General features: G+C 37.0%; 1 protein-coding gene across 1 annotated transcript; it reads left to right on the forward strand.

The window, feature by feature from the left end:
* Positions 1-3,123: 3,123 nt before the first annotated feature.
* On the forward strand, positions 3,124-18,251 carry LOC117695954 (uncharacterized). The gene is given in 15 exon segments (XM_076706142.1): positions 3,124-3,152; positions 3,817-3,968; positions 4,339-4,424; positions 6,368-6,457; positions 7,832-7,931; positions 8,929-9,026; positions 9,028-9,082; positions 10,114-10,244; positions 11,802-11,875; positions 15,216-15,306; positions 16,000-16,180; positions 16,546-16,959; positions 17,256-17,443; positions 17,850-17,984; positions 18,078-18,251. Coding segments are annotated over 15 exon segments (1,998 nt in total).
* Positions 18,252-18,292: the final 41 nt, after the last annotated feature.

Here is an 18,292-nt window from a genome sequence, read left to right on the forward strand (position 1 = left end):
TGAATGTCTTCCTACAGACAACTTGAGGCCAACTGCTATGCCTTGTAGATCCAGTCACAGTCATCGAGACTTATATTTTAGGCCAATCACAACCATGCCACTAACCACCAATCACATTCACTAAGGATTATGTTTAGACTAATCACAATGGTGAGTCTTAAGACCAATCATAGTAACATTAACTTTGTAATTTAGGTCAATCACAGCCTGGCTCTTAACAGCCACTACAGCCATTTAAATTTTTTTCTGACCAATCACAGCCTTGCCTTTTAGGACCAAACATAATCAGTGAGTCTTATATTCTCAACCAATCTCATAAGCAGTGTATGTTCTATAGTTGCCAGGATACAGTAAACATGAGACTACTTGACTTCAAGTGAGTGGAGAGGTAAGGTTGACTAAGATGGAGCTCTGTTTTAAGGGCAAAATCCTTAGATATTTCTTGTTTAATCTTGTCCCAATCATTGAAATAGGGATGGTGAACTCACCAACAGTAAACTGTGAATGTGATAATTTCATATTTCAGTTGTATCAGTTAATAGTTAATATAAAGCTGTATAGTTAACTGTCTGAGTTATCCAGGCTTAATTGTCTAACTTGTTCTTTAGGAAATAGCTTTTGTTTTCTTGAGGAATACTATTTATAGCACAGTTCACAATTTCTGGTACCTTCGATTGAAAAACAAAACAAAACAGACTGGCTGTATTTTTAAATACTGACCAGTTTTATCATGAGGGTCATACAGTACAACAACTACATAAAAGATGGTTAATAATAAGTGATAAGTTATAGATCATTAATTTAAAATGATGATAGATTATAAACAACAGATAATAACTTATAGAATATAGAATATAAAGGATTAGATAGTAGATAATAAATTGAAGAATTGAAGAGTATCCAAGAAGAAAGATGAACATTAGCTAATATATTATAGAGGAGAGATATGGGATAAAGGAAAAGAGATCTGATTATAGACACAGAATGTATAAAGTGTAGAAGAGAGAGAAAAGGATGATGTATGTAGAAGATCTAGAGGATAGATGATAAATAGATGGAGATAGAGACACTGTAGGCAACATAGAGATGGGGCATAGACACAGGTTAAAGATAGAGAATAGACAGATAGAAGATAGACATAGGATAACAAGAAGATAGATTATAGATAGATAGAAGACAGACAAAATAGCTACACTCTAGCTTCTAGAGGATACATGATAGATAAATAGGAGATAAACAAAGAATATGTAAAGGAAAGAGGATAATTATACGAAACAGAGACACAGAGGAACTAGATGTTAAGGATAGATGAAAGAGTGAAAAAGGTGGCCAGAGAATAAATGATACATGGATTGTAAACAGACACAGGACAGCTAGAGGATAGATGGTAGATACATGGCAAACAGACACAAGGTTGTTAGGAGACAGATGATACATGAAAGACAGACACAGGATAGCTAGAGGATAGATGATAGATAGAACACAGACACAGGGTAGCTAGAGGATAAATGAACCATAGATGGAAGAAAGGCACGGGATAGCTAGAGGATTGATGATAGGTGGAATTCATATACAGGAGACTATTGAATTGTAGAGAGATAGATAGATAGATAGATAGATAGATAGATAGATAGATAGATAGATAGATAGATAGATGGATGGATGGATGGATGGATGGATGGATGGATGGATGGATAGATAGATAGATAGATAGATAGATAGATAGATAGATATGCAGGCTAGCTAGCAGATACATGAACTATGGATGGCATAGTGTCACACTGTAGTTGGAAGAAAGATATTGGATATAAGGATGGAATCCAGGCACAGAATAGCCAGAGTATAGTTGATGGTTTACAGAGTCAGGGTAACTAGAGGATAGGTAATATATTAATGTTATAGACATACAGGATAGGGAGAGGATAGATGACGTATAAGTGATGGAATACAGGCATAGGATAGGTAAATGATAGATGATAGATGATACATAGCTGAAACATACACACAGAAAATTTGGAAGATTGATGATGGATAGGAGATAAGCAGGGCAGCTAGAAGATAGATGGCACAGGGGTAAAATATAGACCTAAGGTTGCTAGAGGATAGTTGGTAGATCTATGGATACAAGATAGCTAGAAGATAAAGAATAGAGAGATCAGAGATTCAGGGTAACTAGATGATAAGTGGTGCATTGATGGAATAGAGATATCGGATAGCTAGAGGATAGAATATAGATAGATGGAAGATAGGCACAATATATCCAGAGAGTAGTTGATAGAAGACATGCACAGGAAAGCTAGATGATTGATGATTGATAGATAGATAGATAGATAGATAGATAGATAGATAGATAGATAGATAGATAGATAAACAGATATTTCTGTTAGTCAAAGGTATCTAGGTATAGCCTAGAGACTCAGAATAGCTACATGATAGCTGATAGGTAGTATAATAAAGACAAGATAGCTATAGAATAGATGGTAGATGCATCACAGTGAGAAGACAAAGGAAAGATAGTAGACAGGAGATCTATCACGTGGATAGACACAGGATAGCTGGAATGTAGATAATTTGAAAGATAGACACAGCATAGTTAGGATTTCTAGGGAATAGATGATAGTTGGGTAGAAGGCATATAGCAGATTGTTCGGAGGATAGGCCATAGACATATTGATGATAGACAGAGGTGTGTAGAAAGATAGATGACTGATTGGTGGAAGATAATAGAGATAATGTAGACACAGGAGAACTATTTGATAATTGACAGATGAAAGTTAAACACATGATAGGTAGAGGGAATATGATAGGGAGAGACACAGGCTATCTAGAACATAGATGATTCATAGATGAAACAAGGGCACATGATAGCTGGGGTATAGATGATCCATAAATGGAAGATAGACTCAGAATAGCTGCAGTGTAGGAGATCCTTTGATGGGAGATAGACTCAAGATAACAACAGGATACATGCAAACAAAGACATAAGATGATTATCAGGCATAGAGCAAGATAGACATAAGACGGCTACAGCAAGGAGATGCTATAGATTGTACAAAGATGTTTACTTAGTAAAATAATGGTCTTATTTGGTTTTAGAATCCACCTTTAACCGACTGAAAAAAAATGGAGAGGAATACACAAAAAATGGGGAGGTAAGAATTTGTAAAACAATTGGCAAAGCTTTCTGTTCTGACCTCTGTTGTTATATCAGATGTAGACAAACTTCGTCAGGGAAGTTGAGGGTATTTTGGTCTCTTCCGTGGGTCTTCTATTCCCCCAGTTTCATTGTAAGACCTGGTAAGAATTACTGTTAAAGCAGGTGAGAACAGAAGGGAAGCTAAGTCTTGCTATTTCACTCAAGCTAATTCAGGTTTAACTTAAGTGATTGCTAAACAACAGTGACAGACATTGTATTAGGCTGTACTGGGAAGACATGGAAATGGATTGGTTTTTACTTTTAACAGCCTCACAGCCAAAGGGTGGAAACATTGACTTTCATGTTATTGTTATAATAGAAATAGATCGTATTTGTTTTCTTGTTCATTTATCATTTATTTTGGAAACTAGATCATGATATTTAGCCCAAGACTTGCATCAAATCCACAATCCTTCTGCCATCTCACCGGAGTACTGGGATTAAGGCCATTTTCTGACATCCTGCCACAGTAGTTATAGTGTATAATGAAGACCTTGGATGTTATATGAATGAAAAAGATCTGTCTTTCTGTCGTCTTAGTCCTCTTTTGGGGCACTATATCAGTAATTAGCCTCAGCTTTACCATACATAAAGCTCATGTTTACTTCTCTGTAAATTAGTGGTGCCTCTAATCCATGCCAGAGGATAACCCATGAAGATCTTTGCAATTTGCTGAAGAGACTTCAGAAACTGGTGAATAGACTTGGATATGGATCATCTAGAAAGAGACCCAGAGAACAGCCTGCTATTGCCTCTCTGTCTTCTCAAAGAGGTTTGACTTAGGTCCATTTCCCTGATTCTATGCACTCTTTGTGGCTAAACTTTCCAAATATATTTTCTAGGCCGTGCCCACTCCCTTACAATGCATTTCTTCTTTAACCCTCTTCAAAATGCCAATAGCTGCTAGCACCCTACTTCACGAGTTCTACACACACCTTGTTCTCATCACTTTCACAGAGCTCACATAAAGATGGAAGGAGAGATTCAACCCCCCAAAGTTGTCTTTGAATCTCTACACATGAGTAATGGAACACATAAGCACCCCCTAGCAAACTAACAAAGTATTTCTCTAAATTATAAGCTGAGAATTCTAATATCAATAGTTATCTTAATTTAACACCTGTCATTTCTTTTACGCAAAGGAATGTTCAATGTACAAACAAATTATGAACAAAACACAGTTCCTGTTTATAATACCTATGAAGAATACCATAAGATGGTTCTTCAGGTAAGGGTCTTTTAATTTGTTGTTTACATTTACATGTTAATCACCTAGAATGCAAGATGCACTACATCACAATTCAAAGCACAGCTGGAAAAGAACAAGTTTTCAAACAATAAGAAAGCAAATATAACAATACACACTCTTAGATGGAAACCTAAGCCACGTGCAGGCATCTTTTATCCTTTCAAGCACTTTTATTTAAAAACACAAGGTAGGTAGGTATCGTATATTGAAATTTGTGTTGTGAAGAGGCTTCAGAATATCTCATTTGAAATCTGTCAATACTTTTATGAAACCAAATGCATATTTAAACTATTCCAGAAGCTGACTATCAACTGCAGAGATGGTTGTAGGCAAAAATGCAGGCTGTGTGCTGTGAAACTGTGACAGTCACTCTTCTACAACCTTTTAGCTTCTGTCTGGTATTAGTAACTTCCCTGGAAAACCTTTTCTTAGAGAAGATTTTTTATGGCACAAATATGTTGTAAGTATGATCACAGCTGTTTTTAAGCACAAAAATGGGAAAAAATAATTTTAGTGCCTGTGAAAACAGGGACACATTGTTTTGATATTTTGACTGATGAAAAAAGTTGACGTTTTTGTTTTTCAATTGAGCTGGGGGTTGTTAGCTCAATAATAGCACTTGTCTAGCATGTGGGTAATCCTGAATTCAATACTCAGCAAAAGTAGCATACAATTTTTGATTAACACAATGATTCTGGGAGGTGGTCAGTTGCTATTTATGTGCTACAAATATCTTCTCTTGCATGAACGTTTGGGCGAGGATAAACTCAAAAGAAGTTCCAAAACACAACAGGTAATAAGAGAATATTTGAAACTAATTTTTTGTTTCACTAATGATTATGGTATGAAGATATTAATGATCACATAGGAGTACTGGCTGCTCTTGCAGAGGAGGTAGGTTTAATTCTCTGCACTCACACTGAAGCTCACAATGGTCTGTAGTTCCAGCTACAGAGGATGTGATGCCTTCTTCTGGCCTGTATGGGTACCAGGTACACACATGGTACACAGATACATATGCAGGGAAATCCACTCACACACACAAAATAAAAATATTTTAAAACGTTTGTGCTTTTTTATTGTACAATTCACTTTATCAGAGATTTATCACCAGTATTGCTTCTTTCTAAAGACTTATTGCCATTTTGTGTTTACAATGAGGCACTGTTACTTGCAACTATCTACTTGTATGAATTCTATGAGCTTGTTTCTTAAAATAATCATTTTATTGCAGAATAGGGTAAGGAAGTACAGCTTTAAAATAAATATTGGAATTGAGGATCACACAAGCAGTATCTGGATAACAACTCTAAATTTAAATGAATGAGTACATTGGATTAGCAGTAATTCCTAGGAGAGCCCTGCTTTATTTGTCCTCTTCTTAGAGGTGATACTGAGGCAGGCACACAGGTATCCACATCTCCTTTCTCTGGAAAACATTTTGGTATTTCACATGCTCTAAATGTCACCTTCTGGGAAACCTGACTTCACACCATTATACATTAGAAAATTGATAGCACTAACTATATTTTTAAGTTGAACACTAGGCTAAGTATAAATGAATGTGTCTTTAAAAACATTTAGCATTCAAATAATTAACATATTTAAAGTGTGACCATCTACACTAAGAAATGAATATTTCTAGTGTGAGATGGAAAGTTTAGTTATTGATTTTGGGTACACTGAAATATATTTGTCCAAGTGGCACATCATTGATAAATATCTCATGCTTAAGGTGAAGTAGATTCTGTGTAGGAGGCAGAATAATAGAATTTTAATTAAGGATGTGCCTACTTTATAGATATGTAAGAAATGCAATACATTTTCTGTGTTCTATTCTAATAATTTATACACTCAGAAATAAAGCTATCATTTTATTATTGTTCCACTATTTATTTATGTTATTATTCTGTCTTTATTAGTCATTTGAAAATATTTCAATTGTACTGAACATAGAAGGAAAAGTTGTTTTTGTATCCCAGAATGTGACACCTCTTCTTGGCTATCGTCCAGTAAGTTCTTGCAGCTTTTGGGGAAATTGGTCATTCTGGATTGTTGTTCATAAGTTATTTATTTTATGCTCATATAAGTTATTGGTGTTCAGCTATGACTCTGTGACATCATCTTCTCTACTAGTTTCAGTGTTTAGTCAATAAAAACATGCTGGGATTCCGGCAAAAGTTCTTACTCTTCCCTCACCCTATCCACTCCTCTCATGTGTGTCTAAGATGAAATGTCTGTCAGAAAAATAAAACATGCTTCTTGTTAAGAGTCTCAGAAAATGGCACTGAGCAGGGTTAATGGCTGACTTCTTTTGTAATGACTGAGTGCTTGTGCTTTCATTCTTGATTTAAAGAAAGGCCTTGTCGATATCAGGTGAGCATACACCTACTGAGCTAGGCTCCAGCCCAATGATTCTATTTGTAATGATGCCACCTCTCTTCCACCAATGGAAGAATAGGTAACACCCCTTGGTTCTTTATATTTCACATCAAATTTGTTGAATTTTTAATTTTTAACTTTTGTCAAACTCCTTTAAAAAATTAACACACAAAATAATTGGGTTTCACTATGGTTTTCTTTCTTTTTTTTTCATTCTTTTTTCCTTTCTTTCTTGGCAAGATAAGGTAGCATTCTATAGTTCAGCCCACCCCAAAACTCCTTATGAAGCCTCAGGTTGTTCTTGGACTCAAGGCATTCCATTTTATATATGGACCAATGAAAATATTTTTATTGAAAAGATAAGTGTCCCTTTATGGTACAGGGGGAAGGGTTGAACTTTTTCCATCAAAATAAACAAGGATAAAATAAAATGTAGAGAGGGCATGGGACTTGAAAGTATGAGGAAGGTGCAAACAAGAAAGGATTCACATTGAAGAGTGAGAAAGTGCAGAGTCAGGGGAAAGGCTTTCTGGCAGAGTTGTATAGTCAGTGGTTGTGTGGCACTGTTGTGTGGCATGGTTCTGTGGCATGGTTGTGTGGCACAGTTTACTGGCACGGTTGTGTGGCACAGTTGTGTGGGGTTTTCCATCCAGATTCACGTGCTTGGTTCAAGACTGGAGACAAAGTTATGGGTGAGGAGCTGAGAATTTTTTCTAGGCTCATAGCAAAGAGGGAAACAAGACAGGGTGAGGATTACAGCATCTGAGGTCTATGAAATGGGTAGGGAAGAATCCAACTACTTGAGGGAGATAATTCACAGGAAAACTGTGGACAGAATGGATTGTAATGTGGAGTAATCACTAGAGGGTAATGCAAACTGCCTGAAGCACTGCACCTATAGGTATAAATGGCATGGGCAGCACTAAACACCTATGGCAAGGATACAGGGCAGACTAATGGTATTAGTATTGAAAGCAAAATCTGTTCTTTCTCCTGCTCCCTAGGAAGATATAATTGAGACGAGCCTATTAAATCTTGTTCATGATGAACAAAAGGATGACATATCTGAGAAGATCATTCTAAATCTTCCATTGGCAAATATAGGTATGCATACATGGTTTTGTTTTCTCTTTTAATTTAATTTTTGAATTGTGTGTGAAAAGTAATACTTAGCTGAACAATTCCTTGCTCTCTTACATCTTAGTAGTTTTTGAAAAAAAATCAGTGTAGTTGCTGCTAATATATCTATTTAAGTTAATAGCCTATAATTTCAAATAGTACATTTCTCACACTAAAAATTATTTCCTCTAGAGAATTATGGAGGAGCTCAATAGGACATTACTCTCAGATGATGAGCCCTCACACGCTGTGGAAGAGTTCAAGAGAGCTGATGGATGCTGTGGGAGGAAGAGTGGGATACCTCTAAGGATGTAGCCCCTAGCAGTGGTTCTCAACCTTCCTAATGCTGAGACCTTTTAATACAGTCTCTCATGCTGTGGTAACCCCCCACCATAAATTTATTTTCATTGCTACCTCATAACTGTACTTTGGCTACTGTTTTGAATGGTAATGTAAATATCTGATATGTACATGGTCTTAGGTGACTCCTATGAAAGAGTTGTTCTACCCCCAAAGGGCTGAGAACTGTTGCTCTAGTGGAAGGATATGGGTAGTACACATTGGAATTGTGTATTTTGGGGTACACAAAGTTAGGAAGGACTGAGTGGATATGTGGAACTGGATCTGAGCTAAGTTGGAGGGAATGGGAACATGATCAAAATATATCACATGCATATATGAAACTCTAAAAGAGTCAATAAAATTAATAAATTGAGAAATCATCCCACCCTGTCTTAGTATTTACAATAAAACATAATTACAGCAGCCTTTCTCAAATTTTAGTAGTGCTATATAAATACTAGTGTATTGTGTTCCAGCTAGTGCCTATTTTATGGATATAAGAATGATATCTCTTCTGAGGACCAGCATTTATAGAAAGAAAGTTGTGTTCTTTACAATATTGTCTTGACTAAGGAAGACTATTATTGTCTGAGATAATCCATCAGACTACGTAACTTTACTTGTATCTTGCTCTCTTTAGTGGGAAGCCTAATTGAATTTTGCTGTTATATAAGAAAAGGAAATGTAGGTCAATGTGGCCAGGACACATATTGTTACAGGACCATGTACCAAGGGAGATATATATATATATCAGTACGTGAAATTCATCTTGTACCTACAGGATTCTTATGATGGTAAGCAACCCAGATGATGATACTTACATGATGTCCATGAGTGCTGAATTCCCTGATTGCTAGCATACTAATTCTTGTATTACTGTCACTGTGAAATACCTGATACCGCTACACTCACAATTTCTGACTACATTAGATATTTAAAAATACTGAAATTTATTAGGTGAGGTCATATAGAAACATGGATGATTATGTAGGTTGAGGATGTGGATGTCTCCTCTGACAAAACAAAATAATTTTAAAAACCTAATCCAAAAAATGTTTACTGCACTGAATAGCTTAAAGGGAGCTCCATGAATAACTTGAATAAGTTACAGATGGATTTTGTAGTTTGTAAACCATACCACAAATTAGGTTCACTGGAGTCTAGAATTCTAACATTATATCAAGGGCCAATATATAGAATATAAACTCTAAATCTCTATACACTGACCTGGGGAAAGAAATCATTTCACCTAAATTTTTCAATAGATAACATTTATGTCAGGTGTAGTATGAAACCTAGTTTTTGAGGGTTAAGGAATTACAAGCTGAGAAATCAAGATATAAAATTAAAATTGACCCTTAAAATATCTGAGTTAATCAGAGGTAAGGTATAATGCTGTTTGCTTCAGGTACCCAAATGCATGTTAAAATATTTCACCTATTTCTTTCTTGAAAGTTAAAGGTGAAATATCATTAAAAATCACTTGGACAGATGCATGAATACACACACACACACACACACACACAAACACTATTTCTTTTAGGGAATAACTCAAGAATCCATAGGTCAAAAGAAAAAGATTGACATCAGCACAAAAATCACACCTTTGATTTTTCAGGATGCATGCCTCATACATTAGTGGTGACCATGTGGGGAATCTGGGGATCTTAGCTGGAAGGGAAGGAAGATAAAGAGAAGCCCATGGCTCAGAATCTTGAAAACTGCCAGTGAGGTGACAAACAGCATTGTGATGTGGAAGTTGTCTGCCTGCTCTCTTAGCCAGGATTGCTTCTGATTTAATTGCCATTATGTCTGTCACCCTTAGAGTCATTTGTATTTTTTGGAAACTTCGGTCCTAATAGCAGAAAGATTTGGTCTTCTGCTCCAAGGCTGTTATGGGAGGAAAAGTACTATGTTGTGGGAAACATTTCTGTTCTAAGTAAGCCGGATGAGACAGTGAGTATGCTCTATATCTCTCTCTTATTGATGGGCACAGCATTTTCTCTTCCAGCTACTGGACATCAGTGTACATACATTTAGTATTCAGCAAGGAAAGAACAACTTGTATATTAGTTTTATAAAGTGAATTTTCATGTCCTCCCTCTCTCACAACCTTAGGTATTTGATTGTAAAGGCTTTTTACAGGCCAAAGGAAAAGCTAGTTATTAAAATGCATGTGTTAGATTGAAAATCGTTTAGTTTGTATTTTCAATGACATGAAATACTTTTCATGTCCTAGATACTGTAGTAAGTACCAGGGAATCACATACAGGCAGCCAAGAGACAAGGCACTGATAAAAGGTGTCATGGGAAAGTGAGCTGGTGATTTCTGTTTTGAATAGGGTACCCCCAAGTCTAACAAAGGCAGTCTATACAGAGAGTGCACTGACCTCAATTTGGAGAGTTTGAAGGAATAAAATTGCTTATGTGACTCAAATAAGGGAAAGAGTGAAGGGGATGGTGGAGACAGGAAAGTGATAGATTGTGCAGAACTTTGCTCACTGTAGTAATACATACAGAATTTATGCTAAGCAGAGTATGATCTAGACTGAAATCCCTAGGCTGCTTTGAATGTGGAACATGAAGTATAAAGAAACAAGAATGGAGATAACCAGATGTGAATGGCAGGAATCTGGGTTGATTTTAGTCATGGGGATGGAAACTCCCGGATTTGGAATGAATGGATACAGGGCTAACTAGAACACTGAAGACTGGGTAGTGTTAGCAGCCTATATAAAGAGCTCTGTTTGGCTGTAGACCATGTTTCTATTGTGATGCCATAGTAGATCCCTCCTAGATTCAATTTCAGAACAAACCACTTTTCCATATTGAAGAGAGTGAGGAAAGTTGTATAGAGGAGAAGACTGAAGGAAGTTGTCTGATTTGATTGCCTCATTCACTCTTTCTTCATACCAACCCTCTGGGATCTGAGATTCACTTTCTGCCACAAGAATGTAGACTTCTACTATACAGGATGACTCAGCCCCAAGATCTGTTTCCTACTCTGAGAAAGAGAAAACAAATTTTGCTTGTCCCATCCATATTTCACTAGTCTCCATCATGGCACCAGAAAGTCTATTTGCGATTTGCTCCAGTTTTTCTCTCTGTGCCTAAAGGATATTGTTTCTATACCAGATAATATTTTGGAAAATAAATTAAAGAGAACAGAGATAGCAGTCAGAGGAGTCTTTATAGTGTGCACGTGTAAAATAGCAAGCAGTGAACTTGAATCAAAGTGAAATTCCTTGATCTACTAGTGTTGGACTAAACCACTGTATGTGCATAAGATGTTTTCGTACCTGTAAACCTAGCATCTTTTTCACACCGACGTGACACTTGGATTAACTTGAATATATAATGCATGTTAGAAATGTCAAGTTTTTCTAGTACATAGGTATATTTAATGCCAATTAGGGGGTTAGAAGAAGGTGTAACTCTTCTCTGTACAAAGCTGTAGATTTGATTCTCAGAGATGCTAAAATGGTGACAACTGATGATGCTAATTTTTTGCAGGCACAACCAGTTAACATTCAAACAAATGCTGTAGATGATGATTCCGATGATGACAGTACTTTACAACAACATAGGTAAGAGGTATCATGGCTGTAAATAATGCAGAGCTGAAACAAGTTTTTTTTTGGTAAATAAAGCCAAAATAAGAAAGATTAAGAGTTTTAAAATGACCAATTAGCTGTTCTGAACCTACCATATCATTTAATATAATTTATTGTCTTCCAACAGAATAAACATTGATAAATGGTTTTTTATTTTTAATTTTTAACATAGTCAAATTATGTTTAAAACTACAGAATTTTCTTTGACTTTCTGTCTATTTTTCTCTCACTTACCTACCTGCCTACCTACCTACCTACCTACCTACCTACATACATACATCTGTATGTGTATTTGAGTAGACCACCACCAATACCTCTTCCAGTTTCCAGATCTGTACATTTTAATGTATGGAAGGAATCGTTTAACTACTGTCTGTTACATCATTTCGTAGATTAATCCAATAATGGACCTAGAAAAAAAGTGACAGAAAAGAGCACATAATATACATCTGAGGTTGTTCCCTAATGATGCAGCAGTGGCTTATATCCTGCTCCATCCACACAATGGAGCAAAACATTCACTTGCTGTCAGATGTAAAGATGTCTACTGCAGGTCACATTATTTGTCTGTCAGTTTGTGTGTGTGATAGTGGAGGGGAAAGGGGAGGGACAAGAGGGAGAAAAAAGGAAAGTGAAAAGGAAAGGGAGAAGGAGAATGGGGAGAGAGGCTCGAGGAGAGAGAAAGCCTGAGTGCAAGAGAAAGTGAGAAAGAGCTATACAGAAAGAGAGAGAGAGAGAGAAAGAGAGAGAGAGAGACAGAGAGACAGAGAGAGAGAGTTAGAGAGAGACAGATAGTGAGAGAGAGAGAGAAGAGAGAGAGAGATTTTCTGGCTTTCCAGGAACTCACTATATAAAGCAGGCTGGCCTCCAACTCACAGAGATCCTCATGCCTCTGCCTCCCATGTTCCAGGGTTTCATGAGTGGGCCACCATGCACAGCCTGCAAGACAATTCAAAGGCAAAAATTTGCCTTATGCTTTCAAAGGAAATGCAAGCTTGGCTTTAAGACAGTTCTGCCAAGCCAAGTAAATTTAAGGTGAAAGATAGATTAATGTCTGAAGTACATGGGAGAGCTACGGGTCCCAGGTTACTTACTACCTTAAAAGAATGAGGATTGGGAACAGATGGATAAAAAGTAACAATATTTTGCAGCCAAGGCTCAGGGCTTACACAAAGTCCAGGATGATGTCAAGTGTTTAAACTTCAGTGACTGGTTTCAATTGAAAACAAGGAGGAATCTGAGTATTGTATGGTTGTGTGTTAAGACCCAGGGCTTACAATCAGAAGCCTGTGAAGGCTCTGTTCAAAGCCTGCTGGCCACCAAGCCTACCTGCTCTGAAGCCTGCCTAGAGAAACTGAATTTTGCTCATCTGTAAATTCACAACACGGAACTCAACAGAGGCAGAAGGTGGATTAGAGGTTGCCTCTGGCCAGGTATTGTGTGCAGAGTGGATGGGGACAGAGAGGAATGGTAGCTAGAACAGTGGAATACCTTTTCTGAGCTATGAAAATGTTCTCAAACTGTCTTGGGGTTGGAGAGTTATCTTAGTGCTTCCCCAGAGTAAGTCACTAGCATATAAAGAAGTATGTAAATATGAAAGGGCTAAAAATGCAAAGGGAACTAAAATCATTATAATCATCTTATGATCTGAATTGACCAGAAATCCTTGAATTGAAAGCTTTAATTGAAGTGTTTGAAATGTGTGTTTTGTCACGTTTTTTTTTTTTTAAAAAAAAATAGGATTTCTCCACTGGCAGGGAATGTAGGTCAGTTGACAGAGGGCTTGCCTAGCATAAACCTAGCAGCATATGCCTGTGATATCTGAGTTGAGAGGTGGGGGCACATAGAGCAATTTAAAGACAATCATTATCTGTGTATTTTGCCTACATGTATGTCTGTGAGCCACATATCTCCAGTGAAAAACAGCAGTTGGAGAGGGGTGTGAGATACTCTGGAACTGGAGTTACAGAGAGGTGTAGGCTTCCATTGAGGGAGCTGGGAATTGAAACTAGGGCCTCTGAAAGAGAAGTCAGTATTCTTAACTGCTGAGTCATTCCTCCAGCCCCAAAATAAAAAGTGTAATGTCTTCCTTGACAACATACTGAGTTTAAGCCTAGCCTGGGATATGTGAGATCCTACCTTCAAGAAGAAATCAACTTGTGTGTTGTATATATGTTCACCCATACACATGTGTGTGTGTGTTGTGTTAGAATTTTCTCTAAGTGTTAACTATTGTAAATAATATGCTTATGTTTAAATAATATCACACTGAAAATCAAACCAGTAAGAGTAAAAATTGTACATTTCATGCACAGATAATATATGCAGATGGCTGCGATAACTCATTAACTGGCTTTTCCTGTTTTAACTCTTCTTAATGCCATCAGAATCTCATAAATATCACAGAACATTTACTGTTAGATTATCTTGTTTGTTTTTTTTTTGTTTGTTTGTTTCTTTCTTTCTTTCTTTTTTTTTGTTTTTTTTTTCTTCGAGACAGCCTTTCTCTGTATAGCCCTGGCTGTCCTGAAACTTATTCTGTAGATGAGGCTGGCCTCGAACTCAGAAATCAGCCTGCCTCTGCCTCCCAAGTGCTAGGACTAAAGGCGTGCACCACCACTGCCTGGCTGTTTATTTTTTTACAGTCAGACATATTACTATATCTCAACTTCTCATATTTTGTACTGATGGTGGATTTCTTCTTGCTTGACCTCCCAAATATAAATCTTGTTTTTGTGTTCTTGTCTTTGAAAGATTAGAATAAGATTTAGAACCAGAACATAAACTATGTTGGCTAAGTGTTTTTCCACAGAATCAAACCTCTAATCCTATGACACAGGACATTTTAAAGTTAGACATACTTTAACTTTAAAAACCCCTAATTTTAAGTAGTGGGTTTACATATGGTATTTCCATGCATACATATCATTATACAACATTATTTTCAATATGATTTTATTCATTCTTTAAGAATTTCACACAATGTATTTAGGTCATATAATCTCCAACTTCTCTTCCTAACGCTTCACAGATCAGTTCCTATGTATTTTCTCCTGTGGTGTGGCCATCAATCCAGTCAGAAATTGGTTGGTTGCACCCATAACATTGTAATGCCATGATTGTAGACATGAGCATGTCTTGCCATGCTAGGCATTATCCTTGATCACAGTGTTCACAGCTAGTAAGCCTGTTGATGAATTTCTTTCCTCAACAATTTCTTTCCAGTACTATGAAAGTTATCCAGCAATGAGGAAGCTTCCTGACCAATACACAAAAGACATATTAATAATGATTTCTTTATGGCTTTATTAAGGCTTCGAAAACACCACTGTAGGAACAAAATGCAAACAGATGCTCAGGCTGAAGCTGTGAATGTGGAGGAGTGTCCTGAAGCAGGCACAGAAGTATGTACATTGGCAGTCACCCAGAGAACCATTGGGGCCTTTATTCTTGTTATATCATTATTTAGTTAATGTGTATCAATATAGAAAGACTTTCATTTCAATAAATGTCTTATGAGCATGACAGTTTCTGTTATTTTTTTCCTTACTGTAAGTAACTGCCATGCTTAGAATAGTCCTTGTGCTTATCCTGACCCTAAGTTGATCATCTACAAATGGTTTAAAATAACATTTGACTAAAACATAAGCATGCTTAAGGAAAACTGACATCTTTTGTTCCTTTTATTCTCCTAACTTGCTCTATAACCTTAACCTTAGAAATTCTAGTGTCCTACAATTCATTTTTTTCTTACAGCCAAAATACTCTTACTGATATTTTCCATTTAATCTGCCTGAAACATTATCTCATACTTGGCATTTATTGTGTTTGAAGCCTAGCTTACATGTGTAGGAACTCTGAGAAAACCCATCAGTGGCCACTTCCTCTTTGAGGCTTAGTACCCCAACAATATTTTTAAGGATGTGTAGGGGTGTGTGTGTGTGTGTGTGTGTGTGAAGATTTTGTGTCTTTCTTCAATGACTGAAGTATATTGTGAGGTATGTCTAAGGTTTGGAACAGGTCTGCCTCTTTTTCCTAGGATGCCTATCTTATTCTATCTTGTAAGTGAAATGTGTTATCTTCTGTTGCAAATTCAGGTTGAGATTGTAGAAGTTCAAGCAGCCACTCAGCGAATGCCATTTGACTTAATTCAGGTCAGGATACCCTCTCACTCAAGCATAACCCCAGAATTAAGTGCAGCCACAAGCATAAGCGCTGGCATGAGGACAAGCACAAGTTCTTCATCTACAGATATTTCATCAACAACACCAGTATCAAGTAGGTACAATTAGCTATTTGGATGTGGTCTAAAGAAATGGGATGACCTTCAAGGGCATAGCAAGCTTTAAAATAAAAACCGTGCTCAGTTTATAATGGTGTGAAATCACAAATGTCAAGTCAAACTTTGCCTGTTTTCTGTAAAATTTTGGAGGTGATGATTTCAGAGCAATAAAGGTAAATATCTCTTCACAGATTCAATCAATCCCTAGTCTTGTACCTTCTAGAAATCCCAATTAGAAATGTGCAGATTCTCCCTCTTCCAATAGGAAGAATTCAATAGAATTCTTATTATTCACTTGCTTTTTCCTTTTTTGGCACATTTTACTGTTTTGTCACAATCTTCTCTGTGCTTTCTTCCTTAGCCTCTACATCTAGACAGGGGTATGAGATAGATCCAAAATATATGCTAGAGCCCCAAGACAGAGAATTTGAAGTAGGTCCAGAGTTCCTCCTAAATGACAGCCAAGACTCAGAGGCCACTCCAGAACAAGGAGAATGCACTGAAGAGGATGTGAAGAAACCCTTGGTAGAGGCAAAGCTATCCAATCCTAAGGAACATGTAATTGATGAATATTCTGCATGTCATGATGCTTCTTCAGATGATGATTTCTGTATAATAACAGAAGATACTGAACACAAGAAAGACCCTAAGTTTCAAGAAGTCATTGTGGGTCAAGAACAAGGACATCAGAAGGTATCTGAGGCTGCCCCATCTTGTCCAACCACACCATTACAAGCTGTGCACCCAGAAGCTAGCTTAAATTCACTTTGCCCAGGTTAACTTTATAGTTTCTAATCTACTAGCTTTTCAAATATACAAGAATGTTTTGTGCTTCAGAGAATAGTTGAAGTAAGTTTAGCTGCTATGAAAATACTGGATTTCTACTGGTCCAGATTTTCCTCATGTGTGGGCAAATCTCAAGAGAGGGCAGCTATTTTGAAGACTTATCCCAACCTTCTCCTCAGCAAACAGCAGCATAAGCTAGTTTCTTTTCTTCTGCTTGCCTTCATTTCTTCTATATATGATTGTGGATATAACCATGTATTTAAATAATGATTTTCTAAAAGGCAGGATTCTTAAATTACTTTGTGTACTTACAAATGCAGCCAAAGAGAACATATCAATACCATCGTCCACTTTTTGGGGAAAAGTTTGCCCAACTCTGTGGCCCACGAGTGAAGATGACAGAGGTCTATGATTTGAATATAAGTAGATCCTTCCATGGTGAACAACCTTCTTACCCAGATATTGAAGAGGAGGTATAGAAATTTACTTTACTTTTATAACTGAAACGACATTTCATTTTCAAAAAAATGTTGGGTTGCTTCCTTTACTTGGATTAGCCTACTCCATACGTTGCAATTCAGTGGTCCCAGAAAGTGAAAAGTATCTGTGCAAGGTAGACCTGAATATAAGCTAGATGATTATGACATTAGACATGTTTGTGTGGGTGTTCTGGATTTTTAGAAGTCTGTAACCCAGGGGCATGTCCCTGAATACTGTGCTAGCAAAGCAGTCAGTAGTTCCTATAGCCTCATATGTACAGAGACTAGACTTTTATTGTTTTTGAATTCATTTGAATGTTAAGTTCATTACTTGGGAGGCGGTGTCTTTTTCCGACATTGAATTACTTATGTTTATTTTTTTATGCATCAAAACCTGTAGCATAGGGAACAAGAACAATGTGAATATGAATTCTCCCAGTGTACTGGAATGCTTCGAAACTTAAAATATGAACGGCCTGGGCAGCAACATACTGGGCAAGGACAAGGACCTTGTGGATATCATAGAGGAGAACAGGTACAGGGATAGTCTGAGCCTGAAATGTAAGACGGGGTTGTATGGTATACCTGTATTTTTTTTTTTTTACAATAAGCCTGTTGGTTTCTACAGGTGGTGACTGTTATAGATGACATGGGGTCACCCACCATGGAATTTTTTGGAAATGACAATTCTCAGCATTCACGAAATGAGACACATAGGAGAGAGATAGATTGGGAAGAAGGGTGGAGGCCATCGCCTTTTCCCTTTTTCCTGCCTAGTAGTGCCTATCTGAGTACCTATTAATAGAATGGAGGATCTTTCACACAGAAAGCCTAGATAACTCA

Source organism: Arvicanthis niloticus (genome assembly GCF_011762505.2).
Source record: "Arvicanthis niloticus isolate mArvNil1 chromosome Y unlocalized genomic scaffold, mArvNil1.pat.X SUPER_Y_unloc_1, whole genome shotgun sequence".
In the NCBI taxonomy this organism is placed as follows: Eukaryota; Metazoa; Chordata; class Mammalia; order Rodentia; family Muridae; genus Arvicanthis; species Arvicanthis niloticus.